At 44.3% G+C, this 13,133-nt stretch overlaps 1 protein-coding gene across 1 annotated transcript; it reads right to left on the bottom strand.

The window, feature by feature from the left end:
• Positions 1 to 9,261: 9,261 nt before the first annotated feature.
• On the bottom strand, positions 9,262 to 11,927 carry LOC133384158 (calcium homeostasis modulator protein 6-like). The gene is made up of 2 exons (XM_061626079.1): positions 11,883 to 11,927; positions 9,262 to 9,684 (listed from the first exon to the last, which is right to left on the bottom strand). Exons 1-2 carry the CDS (start codon positions 11,925 to 11,927, stop codon positions 9,262 to 9,264), a joined length of 468 nt encoding a protein of 155 aa, XP_061482063.1.
• Between the last annotated feature and the right edge of the window lie 1,206 nt (positions 11,928 to 13,133).

The raw sequence follows: 13,133 nt of genomic DNA, 5'->3' as shown, positions 1-13,133 counted from the left end.
GTCTGCCAGCATCTCAGGGAGGGCAGCTAAATACAATGGCAGTACTACCCAACCCAGGACATGTTAAATCCATATAAATAAGAAGTGCAGGGAAGATTCAGATGACAACCTGAGTACCCCACCTTACCAGCTCATACTGTCCTCCATGAAACAGCTTCTTCCCAGCAATTCCTAGCCCATCCTACAGTGGAGGTTATTCTGAGTCATAGAATTCACACAGAGAGAAAAATGGCTAAGGAAGACAGGCAAAAGCTTCCCCTTCCTCTGCTATACTTTACAGAATCATAGAATGGTAGAGCTGGAAGAGGTCTATAAGGCCATCGAGTCCAACCCCCTGCTCAATGCTGGAATCCAAGTTAAAGCATACCTGACAGGTGGCTGTCCAGCAGTGTCTTGAATGCCTCCAGTGTTGGAGAGCCCACCACCTCCCTAGGTAATTGGCGCTATAGTCGTACTGCTCTAATGGTCTGGAAGTTTTTCCTTATGTTCAGCTGAAATCTGGCTTCCTGTAATTATGTCTCACTTACTCTAGTTTATAGGGAATTGTTGGTGATTCAATAGCGACACATGACTACTACCACCACCACCATTGCTCTGAATGGTTGTTTCTCTCCAAGGAGAAAGGCTTTATTTATTTAATGTCTTTTATTTAGAAGAATTTATAAATGGCTTAATCAAAGAATCCCTAATCAGTGTACATAGAACAATGTAAAAGAATTATCAATGCACAAATAAAATTGTCAAAATTTTAAACAAGGTATATAACTTGTTTACCTCTCTGAATAAGCTCATGGAAACAGGCATCTAAAGCAGCACAATGAGGTGCCTGACAGATTCCTTTCAGATTCCTGATCAGCGGTGCCTGTAAATTTATTTCAGCTGATCCAGGCCTTTACCTGCCCCACATCTGAAGTCATATATGGCATCGGGTGTAGGGAAGGTGGGTGTGGCTTGGTTGAAATGGCCTCAGGGGCCAAATTAATCCTGCAGGCCAGAGGTTCTCCCATCCCCGGCTTATACAATTATTACCCAAAGCTATACATATTTGCTAAGGAGAACGTTTCTGGGTAATGTGGCATATCAATTTTGTTTCTGTGTTTCATAACACTGGCTAGGCTGTGCATTTGAGTTTTAACACAATTCTTCCCCATTTTCTATTCTAAATTATAATTTTTATGCATGCAAACAAATAATAATGGGTGAGTAGTTTCCAGGCTCAATTCAAAGCGCTCATTTTGACCTATAAAGATACAGCTCAGGACCCACATGAACCAACCTGGCCCCTGAAATCATCATCCGAGGCCCTTCTTTGTGTGCCCTTCTTATGGGAGTCTTGGAATTTGGCAATACAAGAAAACATATTTTCAGTGGTGCCCCTACCTGCTACGCAATGTTCTCTCCAGGGAGCATGCATGCCACCATCTTTATCCATCTTTAGGCGCCAGGCAAAGACCTTTCTCTACACCTGGGTCTTTGGCCCTTGATGACCACCCAGGTCTTTGGCCCTTGATGTTAGTGAGGTGGGACTTGTATACCTGCTCTTAATTTGTATTTATTGTGTTTGTTGTAATTTGGTTTTTTATTGTAATTGTGTTTTTAGGCTTTATGGATTCTACTGTTTTTAATTGGTTATATAAGTTGCTTTGGCTCACCTGGTGAGAAAAGTGATCCATAAATACTAAGAAATACTACTACTGATGATGATGATGATGATGATGCAAGGTGATCACAAGTGCATATGCTGACTCAATTAGCCAATCCCACTGAGTTGAATAGATTGGGGTTTAAGGCTGCAATTCTATGCAGATTTATTTAGAGCAAGAGCCATTGAACAAAGTGAAACAAACACCTGAGTGAATACAAATAAGATCAAGACGCAAGTCTATACTACAAAAGACTAAGGTTGGTCCATCCAAGAGGGCCCAAGGCTGTAATCCCATGACATTTTCTTGGGAGTAAAAACCATTAAATCCAGAAAGATCTGCTTCTCAGTAAATGCGTAGGATGAGGCTGTAAAAATATTTTGGCTCTGTCTAGTGCCCCTCCCTCCCATGCATGGCCTCTGTTATGATGGACACTAGATACAAATGATCGACTTATTGATCATCACATGGTCTTCCATAATTGCTTGTCAAGAAGTCAGCAACCTGGTAATGCAACATCACTGTAGAACAGGCTTTTGTTACTGGCAGTCCAAACTTCCTATATCTCAACAGTATTGATATTCCGCTGTTGTCTCAACCTTTGTTTCTTCACTAATGCATTTTCTAAGTTAAAAATTAAAGCATGGAAAGCCTTTGCTCATTTCAAAGCTCACTTAAGGAGCAAAAACAACCAAACAATCCTTGCTGCAGACAAAAATCAATGGAGGAGCAGATTATTACTGGGCTTAAAGAAAAACAATTAAATAATGCACAAGTGGAGGGGGAATAGAGATGTTAAAATAAGAACAAGTTCTACCAAGGGCCTACAATGGGGCAAACCTTATCCAAAAATCTTGAGAAATGCTTCAAGACTGGTAATGAACATTAAATGATGCTGCCGTACTGTGATTAGTTCTCTTGCATGCTGCTCTCTTCTACCTGCGGCTTCTACCAAATATACGAGCAGGGAAGCGCCTAGACAGTTAAGCCACATAGACAGACAGTGGTAGAATGCAGTTTGCTCTATCTATCACACAGACATATGCCACACAGTAAACAAACTATCTAGGCAGTGAAGACAACACACCCATAAAACAACATGAAAGTACTTAACATCTGGATAGTGACACACAATAACCGATGGATTGAGCTATACATCAGAAAAGGCCTGTGGAAGCAGAAGGGTCTTAAGCAGGCATTTGAAACAAAGCAACATTTGATGGTGCTTGCTTAATATTAATAGGTAATAAGGAGTTCTACAAGTTAGGCGCAGAGACACACTGAACATCCTATTTCTTGTAGAAGCAAGATGAACATCATGTAGCAGTAGCACCCTTAATAGTGCCGCTCTGGCTGAATATAAAGATTGGGCAGGTATATATGGGGCACGGCTGGTCCCAAGTAAACTGGTTCCCTCAAGTAAACTGGCCCCAAGGAGTTCAGGGCTTAATATACTAATAGTAAGACCTTGAATTAGTCTTGGTAGCATATAATAAAACCTGGACACTCTAAATATTAATAAAGATTATTTGTGCAAATTTTCTTAAATAGGCACAGAATATCTATACAATGAGTGCCATCATTGGACCAAATTTCACACACTGCATAATGGCCCAAATACAGTTCTAAGATATTCCCTTCTTGTCAAATTTCTGCTGCTTATATGACCATTTCTCCCTGTTCGTCTTTTTCTTATCCCTTCAAATGCACCCAGAAATTCCAAGGCATCAAACTTTCCCCCATTTTTGTGAAACTCTGCTAACTTTTAATGACGTTATTAGCTTTTAAAGTCCAAATCCTTTTAAACATAAATGCCCCATCTTGCAAGCCATGCTTCGTGGCAGTGTGGGATTTGTCTCTTCCAGGTTGGTGGGGAGACACCTCTTCCCACAACAAAGATGACTGCCACCCAAGTGAGAAGGAGGCTTGAAGGAGCTGTTGCTGCAGTGAAAGGAAATAAACTAGAGATGCAAAGGGTCATGTTCACAGATTAGGGGGAAAGAACACCCTAAATAATTCCCTATCCCTGTTCTAAAAGATCAAATTTGCAATCAGGGTGTGTGTGTTCTGGGATCCAGCTTGTCACTGGTGAAGGCCCAAATAGCTTCTGTGGCAAACAGTACCTTTCCTCAGCCTTGGTTGGTTTACAGCCTTTCCTGGACAATGACACCCTGGTCACACGCTGACCCCGTCTACAGTATACATTTAAAGCAGCATCATACCACTTTAAACAGTCATGGCTCCCACCCCCCAAGAATCCTGGGAGCTGTAATTTGGTAAGGATGCTGAGAGTTCTTAGAAGTAGGGTTTTCATGGTAAGCGGTATTCAGAGGGGGTTTACCATTGCCTCCCTCTGAGGCTGAGAGGCAGTGACTGGCCCAAGGTCACCCAGTAACTAAGCAGGCACCAGGTAGCAGGTCTAATCCAGGTAAAAACCCCAAAGCTGTGGCCCTTCCCAGCGACCCAGCCAGCCAGCACACCAGCCAGCCAACTCACGCCGTACCTGCTCCAAGTTCCTCCCTCACTTTCTCTTTCCAGTTGCACCGCTGCTGAGGAAGCCTGGGCTCTCATTGGGTCTCAGGGGCAGCCAATGAGAATGCGGGGTGGTGCTTGTTGGGAAGGCGAATGGAGTCCTTCCCCGTCCCCGGCTTGGTGGGTTGTTGTGCTGCCAGGGTGGGTGGCACAATGCACATGCGTACAAAGGAGAGAGAGAGAGAGAGGGAGGGAGAGAGAGAGGGAGAGAGATGCAAAGGAAGAAGGCATTGAAGCAAGTAGAACCAAGGGGGGAATTAGCATATGCATGTCTGGAAGCTATGACAAACATGCGTGGCTGGGTGGGCATCCACAAAAGCTGGAGATTCAGGGACAAGCGGGTGAGTCTGACTGGAGGTCAGAACAGCAACAGCGATCCCTGAGTCTCCAGTGGGATCCCTGAGAACTGGCAACCCTAGTTAGAACACCCCTATTCCCCTTATAGAACTACAATTCTCAGAGTGGTTTAGCAGTCAGTCCCTCTTCCCAGGGAACTCTGGGAATTGTAGTTTGTGATACCCCTGTAAATATAATTACTGTAAATATGGTAAGTGTGGGTTTATTAGAGTATATGTGGTAAGTAGACTGAGTGAGAGGGGGGAGTACATGGGTTGGAATGTTGAAGAATGTGTGATGATTGGCTGAGCGTCTGGGTGTCTGAAAGTATAAATGAGAGGATGACAGTAGTTCTGGGTTGGAGTTCTGAGGGGTTTTTGGAGAGGTTTGTTGGGTGGATTGGATTTAGACGGATAATTATTTATAACTAAGAAATATAAAGAGTAACACATCTTATGAAACATGTTAACTGAACCTTTAAGTAATCTTGTTATTCCCTGTGTAAATAGATATATAGTTCTTGGTTTACCAAAACGCCTGATCTTTGGCTGGGTTTCACAGACCAGAAGGGTAGGCAGGACATATACCAAGGTTGGGAAACAGTATCAATGGTGGCAGCAGTGAAGAGGTAGTGTAACATCAGCAGGTATCCAAAACAACGCAGGGCTGTAATTTTTATAGGCACAAAGATACAGGGGGGTTGTGGCCTATAAGTGCACCCAGACACAACATAGCAATAAGCCAGGAGGTGTTTTTTTTTAAATAATATAAAATATATTTTCCAGTTATCTGATTAATGCTCTCTTGAAAGTTAAATAAAGTATTTTGTGCTTTAAATAACAGACCAATTACTGTAGAAATCATTTGTGGTGGCGGTTTGTCAAACATTTCATTTCAGATACCTGTCCCTTCTCTTTCCCCTTGAAACTTTCCTGATAGCAATAGTGGCAATGAGAGAGGCGGCTGCTCTGGCCTTTATTAGGCAACAGCAGCTAAAACAGTGTGAGTACCAACGCTTTTGAAAAAAATGTAGTTTCCCAGGGCTTAAGGCCCTTAGAAAAGACTCATGAGCCTTAGGAAACTACAATTCCCAGGAAACCTAATGCCTGGAATAGTTTTCCAAGCATACTCGGCAAAAATATAAGCTCAAGGATTACTGGGATTTCTATTTCCCTAGAGATTATTACTAAGGAACCAGAATGTCTGGGAAATTACAGTTCGTAGGGAATCCTAACTCCTGGTACACTGTTGTTGCAGTATCCAGGGGATTTGAATCACCCTACTTTGGCTCAGTCTTCTCCCAAAAGAGGGTCTGTGACCCTCCTGGGAAACTTGAAGTTGAAGGGGCAGGATTGCAGCTTGAGATTGATAGATAAATGGTCAAGGAATACCTAATCACTTTGAATGAGTTCAAATCTGCAGATTTCAGCTGAACATGAGGAAAAACTTCCTGTTAGAACAGTACAACAATGGAACCAATTATCTAGGTAGGTGGTGAGCTCTTCAACACTGGAGGCATTCAAGAGGCAGCTGGAAGCCACGTATTGGGTATCCTTTAATTTGGATTCCTGCACGGAACGGGGTTGGACTCGATGGCCTTATAGGCCCCATCCAACTCTGTTTCTATGAATAATGAATATGTCTGGTTATGTATGCACTGTCCTATGGATAACTACTAACTTGGCTACCAGTTTATGAAACCACAGCAAAAATAACAGGGCAAGGAACACAAGACCATTACCAGATTAAAAGGTGATACACCACACAAAAACCCAACTCCTACACCTAGGATGTGCCCTGGGTCATTGAGACATTTAACAGTTAAGGCACCACTATTCTGTTGCCATATTTCAGCCACATGAGTATACACAAATGTATTAGTGCCTGCCCATAACTTATGTGTTGGGTCATGTTTACTCTTTTGGATGGATTATACAGTACATTGAAATCCAAATAGATCAGAACTTTAATGTGGAAGCCTTTCAAGTAGTCTCTAATGTTTGAAAAACTTCCCAATTAAAATGTACTAACCTTCAAGCAGCACTAAAAACCAGAATTGTAATCCACACTACCACAACATTTAATTCATACATTATTTTTGGTGTGTGTGCAAATGCAAATCCTCCTTTTTTTGAAAGACATTAGACTTTACTGGTCCCTTCCAAATCCAGCATCCAAAGGGATGTGGAGGAGGGACTCCTCCTGAATATTTATTTTAGTTTAAAAATATTTCTGTACCACTCTTCATCTGTGTAATACCAGAGTGATTCACAAACTACAAACAAATCCAGTAAAATAAAGTACATATTTTTTTAAAAGTATAAAATTCTGCTGTCATCAGAAATATGTTTTTGCAAGCCAGGAGTTAGTGGCCAGTCAAGGTCTGGATAAGCAGGTAGGTCTTAAGCAGGTGCCAAAAGCTAATTATACTCAGGCTGCATACACACCATGCATTTAAAACACATTTCCCGCCCCAAAGAATCCTGACAACTGTTGTCTACCCCTCACAGAGCTACAATTTCCAGCACTGTTAAACAGGAGATCCAATCAGGGTTCATGTACAGGGCCAGCTCCAAAGGGTGGCCAGGTGGGGCCCTGGCCAAGGGCCTGGGGCCCTTTCACTCCCCTTCTGTGTTTCACGGCAGGGATGCACTCACGTGCCATGAGCCAAGATGGCGGCAGAAACTTCAGCCCCTTAGGGCAATCTTTTTCAACCAGTGTGCCTCCAGATGTTGTGAGACCACAACTCCCATCAGCCTCAGCCAGCATTGCCAATGGTCAGGAAAGATGGGAGTTGTGGTCCAACAATATCTGGAGGCACACTGGTTGAAAAAGGCTGCCTTAGGGAAACCTTGGTCACCATCTTGGTTAAGGGCAGTGCTGCGCACGTAACTGCACAACAGCCAAGAAAGGTAGGTTGCAGCAAGGGAATGGTGGGGGCTCCGGATGTCTCAGAGTGTGATCTGCAGCAGCGATTCTGCTGCGAATTGTGGAAGGGGAGCGCTGGGGCTCGGCGCAGGCTTGTGCCCAAGGGCCCCGGCATGTCTGGGGCTGGCCCTGATCATATATACCATGCTAAATTCTGGCCAAAGCACAGCCTTCACTGGATCCTTCAATCCTGGCTCAATTTGCTCAGTAGCAATAAGGAGTAAAGCATTGCCACAGAAAAACCACAAACTCAAGCTATAAACAAATACACTGGTTTATTGATGTACAACGTTTAATGGTATTATGTGATAGGAAATATTTACTGATAAAAAATAATGAACTGATAGAAAATAAAGCAAAGATAATTTGAAATTACAGCAACTTAAACCAACTTAGAAAATATTTTAAAGCAATGTGATCTGTATTTGCATAAGCTTGATGATAACATGAAACAATTGGAAAGAACATACACATGTATCTACTGTATATGCTTAAGCCAAACTAATGATGAGATGAAATAAGAATAAAATGATGAAAATCTAAATTAATAACATTGACATTATAATTATGATCAAAGATAGCACTGACATATCACATATTCTAGATGATTATATTTTCAACCAACGTCCTCCAGCTCCACTACTTGTGTATTTTAGCTTTCGTTTCCTAGTGTGTTAAATCAAGAAAAATCATAGTTTCCTATCCAAGGCAGATGCTCAGGCCCTTTCAGGCCTTGTGGCATTCATCTTAGATGACGTGTGTGAAGCAGGAAGCAATGCAGATAGAGGCAGGCAAGAAAGAAGAAAAAGTAATCCAAAAGGCAAATCCCCCCTCCACTCCCAAGAAAATCTAAGTAACCCCAAATTTAAATATACCTTTTATATTAATCAGCAAACTGGATCAGGAAGTTGGAATTATCCAATAAATTCTACATGGATTTTGGTGAGTGTGGATGGACCCCCATAATATGTAATTATGAATTACCATACTCTGTCTGGGAGGGGTAAAACATGAGTAAATGGACCCTTGCTTCTTCAGTGATTTTCCACACAGTACCCTCATACACATTCAGATTCCCAGTGTGCCAAAACAGCATTCCATCATTGTGTTGACTTCATAGTTGTTTGCCACCTGCTCTTATCAGAACACAAAGGCTTCTCATCCTGCTAGCTTCCAAAATTATACGTGGTACAGAGGTACGGGCAGCTTTTGCCCAGGAATGAAAGACATATTTTAGCCATCTTGTTCATCATGGTTGCTACTCTGCTCTGCCTACTTCATGCCATAATTGATGCATGCGTAAGCCTAACAAGGACCAAACTATCAAACACCCTTAACAAACTACAGTTCCCAGGATACTTGGAAGGCTATGTGCTTTAAATGTATGCTGTGTACCCAGCCTCTGTGCCTGCCTTCTTTCAGAAAGGAGGGAATTCCATAGAGCAGGCACCATCACAGAAAGGCTCTCCCTCACACACTGACCAATAGCCTATTCTTGAAAAATGAATTTCCTTAAAAGGACATCTGGGGAATTCCTGTTGCATGTGTGAAAGCATTTACATATACCCAGGAGGTCCTTTGGATTGCTTCTCAGCCTATGAGTCTATCATTCAATCTGCCAATATTCAAACAAGTACACTTGTCTTGAAAAGTTACCTTGTACAATAGTCACACAAATAATGGGTCTTGTGAAACAATCATTTAAAAAAAATAATTTTAAAAAAGACGCTTGAATGTTGGATTTTTAAAAAGCAGCAACAGTCATCAATTCAAAGACAAATTTTATCTAACACAGTGACAGCCATGCTCAGTTACGATTCCATCATATCATTTGTGCCTCAGTGCCACCAGCACCAGCCACAAACTCCAAACAACAAGGAAAGGTATCCCCCTCTGCGGATCTAATACTGCCACTACTGGTTTTGGTACTGACATATTTATGTATCATACTGTAGTAATGATCTTCAGGATTAAAGGCAAACAAGGAAGAAATGCCATGCCAGGCTTTGGCGCTTGGAGTGTGAAATGGTTCCAGCTCTGTGGAATCAAAGAAGCATTTGATATTCCTCTCTGCCAGCTTCGTTGCATGTTCCTTGGCTTTGATCTCATAAAGCTGCTGCTCTTTCTCCAGGTACATTTTCCAGAATGCAAGCTGAAGAATACTGACTGGAGAACGGCAACGGGAGATACAAATAGAAACTAGGGCCAATATGAAGACACTGGCAATCAAAATCCATCCCATTACCTTTGGGAAGAAACATAAGAGAGATAAGAACAATGCTTGCATCAAGGAACTTCCTATACCTTGTCTAGAAGCACTTGTCTAGAATGAACGTAGGGTTGTGTTGTGTCTGTACTGACTGTTTCCCCTAGAATATACCAACCAGGCACAGCTGGGAACGTAGGAAGCTACCAGCTCAGACTGTTTGTCCGTCTAGGCCAGTATTGTCTATTCCTTGGCTTAGCAGTGGCTCCCCAGGTTCTTGGGAAGAGATGGAGAAGACCTCTGGCTGAGATCCTGGGGAACAACTGGAGATGCCAGGGATTAAACTTGTGACCTTCTGCATGTGCTCTGCCATGGAGCTCCCAATCTATGAACAGATGGTTCATCAGTCTACACCTTGCCCTTTGGGGTACCCCTGTTTGAAGTTCTGGATTTTGTACTGACATCTCTACAGTGTTCCTTACAATGCCACCCATCATGCCCTGGTGAAGTGATGGATTTCAGCAATATGGAGGAAGGATGGGTGAGAAATTTGATAAAGGTGAACTGTACATGATCAGACTACCCTGCAATTTGCACATTCAGTATTGTTGCAAAGTGGTCTTGTTTCCTGCTACTGGATTTTTTAAAAAACAGTGGTGAATATAATGGCATCTGATCTGAACTGCTGAAATGTGTATTCCCTTTAACTTCTGTGTCACTGAGATGATGATGGCAGCCATTAACATTCGTTGTTAGATTCTTAACCTGCCTCCCCCTTGTACCTTCTTTTTTTTAAAAAAAATCCTGTGACATTAGCCAAACTCACAGTTCTTTAATAGCCTGTTGCCTCAGGTGGGCAAAAAGTATCCTGCCACCATCACAGTGAAAAACTGATGGAGATACGAGTAGGAAAGGAAGCACATGAATTTGCTTAATTGTAGGTCAAAAAAGGTGGTTAACCATTGAAGAACTCAGCAGACAGCAACACTCAAGGCTTGGATTCAGTTTTCAACTTTCAAAATTACACCACATAGCTAAGCTGGGGGGAAATGCAACTTCACACGCATCATTAAATTGCAAGGAGGCAGTGGGGGGGCATTCTAGTCTCCTCTCCTCAGCCAGACAGTAACCCTAAGTCAAGATGAATACTTTATGGCAATTACTTGGCTCACTTTTGAATTATATAAAAAAATTGCAAGCCGTCATTAGGGTGTCCATATATGGACACTGGGGGGTCCGTGAACTGGGCACACACACACACACAATCAAATTTCAATGCAATAAAATAAATTGTATGTAAAATGCTGTGTGCATGTGTCTTCGTGCATTTTTCAGGGGAGGGGGTCCATAGCTTTCATCAGATTCTCAAAGGGTCTATGAGCCAAAAAAAGGTTAAGAACCACTGTTCTATATAGACCTGAAGACTTTGGAGGCAGGGCAGGACAGATAGGTATATGTTTAAAACAGCAAGAAAGCTGTAGAAACTGCAGATAGAACTCAGTCAGCAGCATCAAACTAAATACTAATAGCCTAGACAAATGGAAAGCTCTGGTGCCTACATTTCTTTTACTGGAACATTAGGCTCCAGCAGGACAGCAATCTAGAACTGAGACACAATCACAGAAAAGGCCATTTTCCTGGCAGCTTCCTGCCTAACTACTTACCGTAGAAGCACGTGAAGAATGGCCTCTCTGATGATTTTTTTTTTTAAAAGGCAGCTTAATGTGGGGCTCTCTCTTCCCATCAAAATGTATTTATTCATTTAACAGCATTTCTAAACCACTTAATATTTAAACTTCTCTAAGAAGTATACAAAAATTACAAAAACAATAGCACAGTATCATAAAAACAATAAAACAGCATTATAAAATGGGTAGTAACAGGAATTCAGAAACAAGAGGATCTAATCTTATGAGTCAGGGAAAGCCTGATACTTATTTGTATTTTATCAGGACTGTACATACATACACAGATCCACCCTGTGGCCCTGATTCAGTGCCCTCCAGACAGGCCCAGTTCCATTCCTGAAACAATTCAGAGGCAGGGAAAGGGTTTTTAAAACCTTATTTTTAACATATGGTCGGGAGGGATGGCGGAAGGAGGAGATGGTGCGTCTCCTCCCCCCCCTCCTGACCAAGAGCAGGCAGGTTTGAACCTGCAGAATGGCTGCTTGCAGGGAAACCGATTGCAAAGGAGCAGCAGCTGGCCCTGCGCAGGATATAACCCTCCCCACTTACAAGCTGGTAAGTGCGAGGATTTGATCCTGCATGGTGCCGCTTCATGGGGCAGGAAGGAGGAGAGGCCTAGCAAGAAATGCACCCGCCCCACCCCTTCTTTTTGTGAAGATACAGCTGCCCAGTAGGCCTCTCCTTTTAGCGATTATTTCTCCTTCCATCTGACTCATGCCTGCCTCTCCTTCCTGCCTGATGCTCTGCTCCTGACAGCCTCGGATCAGTCTAGACAGCACAATCTGACCAGGGTTGCCAGGTCTCCGGTTTCCTGCCGGAGTCTCAGGGAAAAAGGGGCCATCTCCAGCCTCCGGCTATACTTCTTTTAAAAAGGTGGATCTCCGGCTTTTCAGCGGCCCCCTCAGCCACGCATGCGTGATTGACACACGCATACATTGGGCTGTGGCTGGCCGCCTTTCCGCCCTTTCTCAGTCAGCCGGGGACTGCAGACACAGGAGGATGAAGCGGCTGCCAGCAGGTGCCTCAAGAAGACTCAAGCTGCTGCCGTCATTGCATGGAAGCTGCCTTGGCACTGGGTCAACAAGCCGAAAGGAGTTCAACGAGGCTAAGTGCGAGAGAAGGAGAAGGGCATGCACATATACACAAGAGCCTTCCCCATCCCGAAAGCAGGCAGGGGCTCCCGGCCACTTCCCTCCCGGGAAACAGCTGACAGGCCCAAGGCGGTCCTTCTCCTCCTCCTCTCACCTGCGACCGGCTTCAAGCACCGGCTGCCTTTCGCGCAGAGTTCCGGGTCGCCGAGCACCAACCTCGGCCTCGCCAGCCCACGCGGCAGAAGGCACATGCCTGCCCGCCCTGCCTTCTTTGGGCCGAGGAGAAGGCGGAGGCCCGGCACGCCCGGGAGGGGAAGAGCGGGCGGTGGGGTGGAGGCTTAGGTTTGGGAGAGGCGCCTCGGCCGTCGCCAGCCTCGGGGGGGAGGACGGAGCCTGCCCCTCACCATTTCTTGAAGGGACCCCCCCCCCCAGCAGCAGCCCCTGCCTGCTGCCGAGCGGCCTGCCAGCCTCAGCAGGAGTGGAGGCCGGCCAGCCGGCTCCTTCTTAGCCCTGGAGTTGGTTCCCCACAGCATGAGGGTTGAAGCGGCCGGCCGTCCTTTCCGGAGCTGGCAGGCCGCTTGGCAGTGGGCAGGGGCTGCTACTGGGGGGGGTCCCTTCAGGAAACGGTGAGGGGCAGGCTCCGTCCTCCCCCCCGAGGCTGGCGACGGCTGAGGCGCCTCTCCCAAACCTAAGCCTCCACCCCGCCGCC

The sequence above is a fragment of the Rhineura floridana genome, chromosome 4 (genome assembly GCF_030035675.1).
Source record: "Rhineura floridana isolate rRhiFlo1 chromosome 4, rRhiFlo1.hap2, whole genome shotgun sequence".
NCBI classification, from domain to species: domain Eukaryota; kingdom Metazoa; phylum Chordata; class Lepidosauria; order Squamata; family Rhineuridae; genus Rhineura; species Rhineura floridana.
The sequence above is the reverse complement of the archived record's forward strand: the minus strand, read 5'-3'. Positions and strand labels throughout refer to the sequence as shown.

Bases quoted from the DNA above. Each gene is read 5' to 3' on its own strand.
- LOC133384158 (XM_061626079.1), bottom strand. From the start codon at position 11,927: ATGAAGCGGCACCATGCAGGATCAAATCCTCGCACTTACCAGCTT. The intron at 9,685-11,882 runs GTAAGTGGGGAG...TTCTTCCCAAAG, and splicing joins ATCCTCGCACTTACCAGCTT to GTAATGGGATGGATTTTGAT.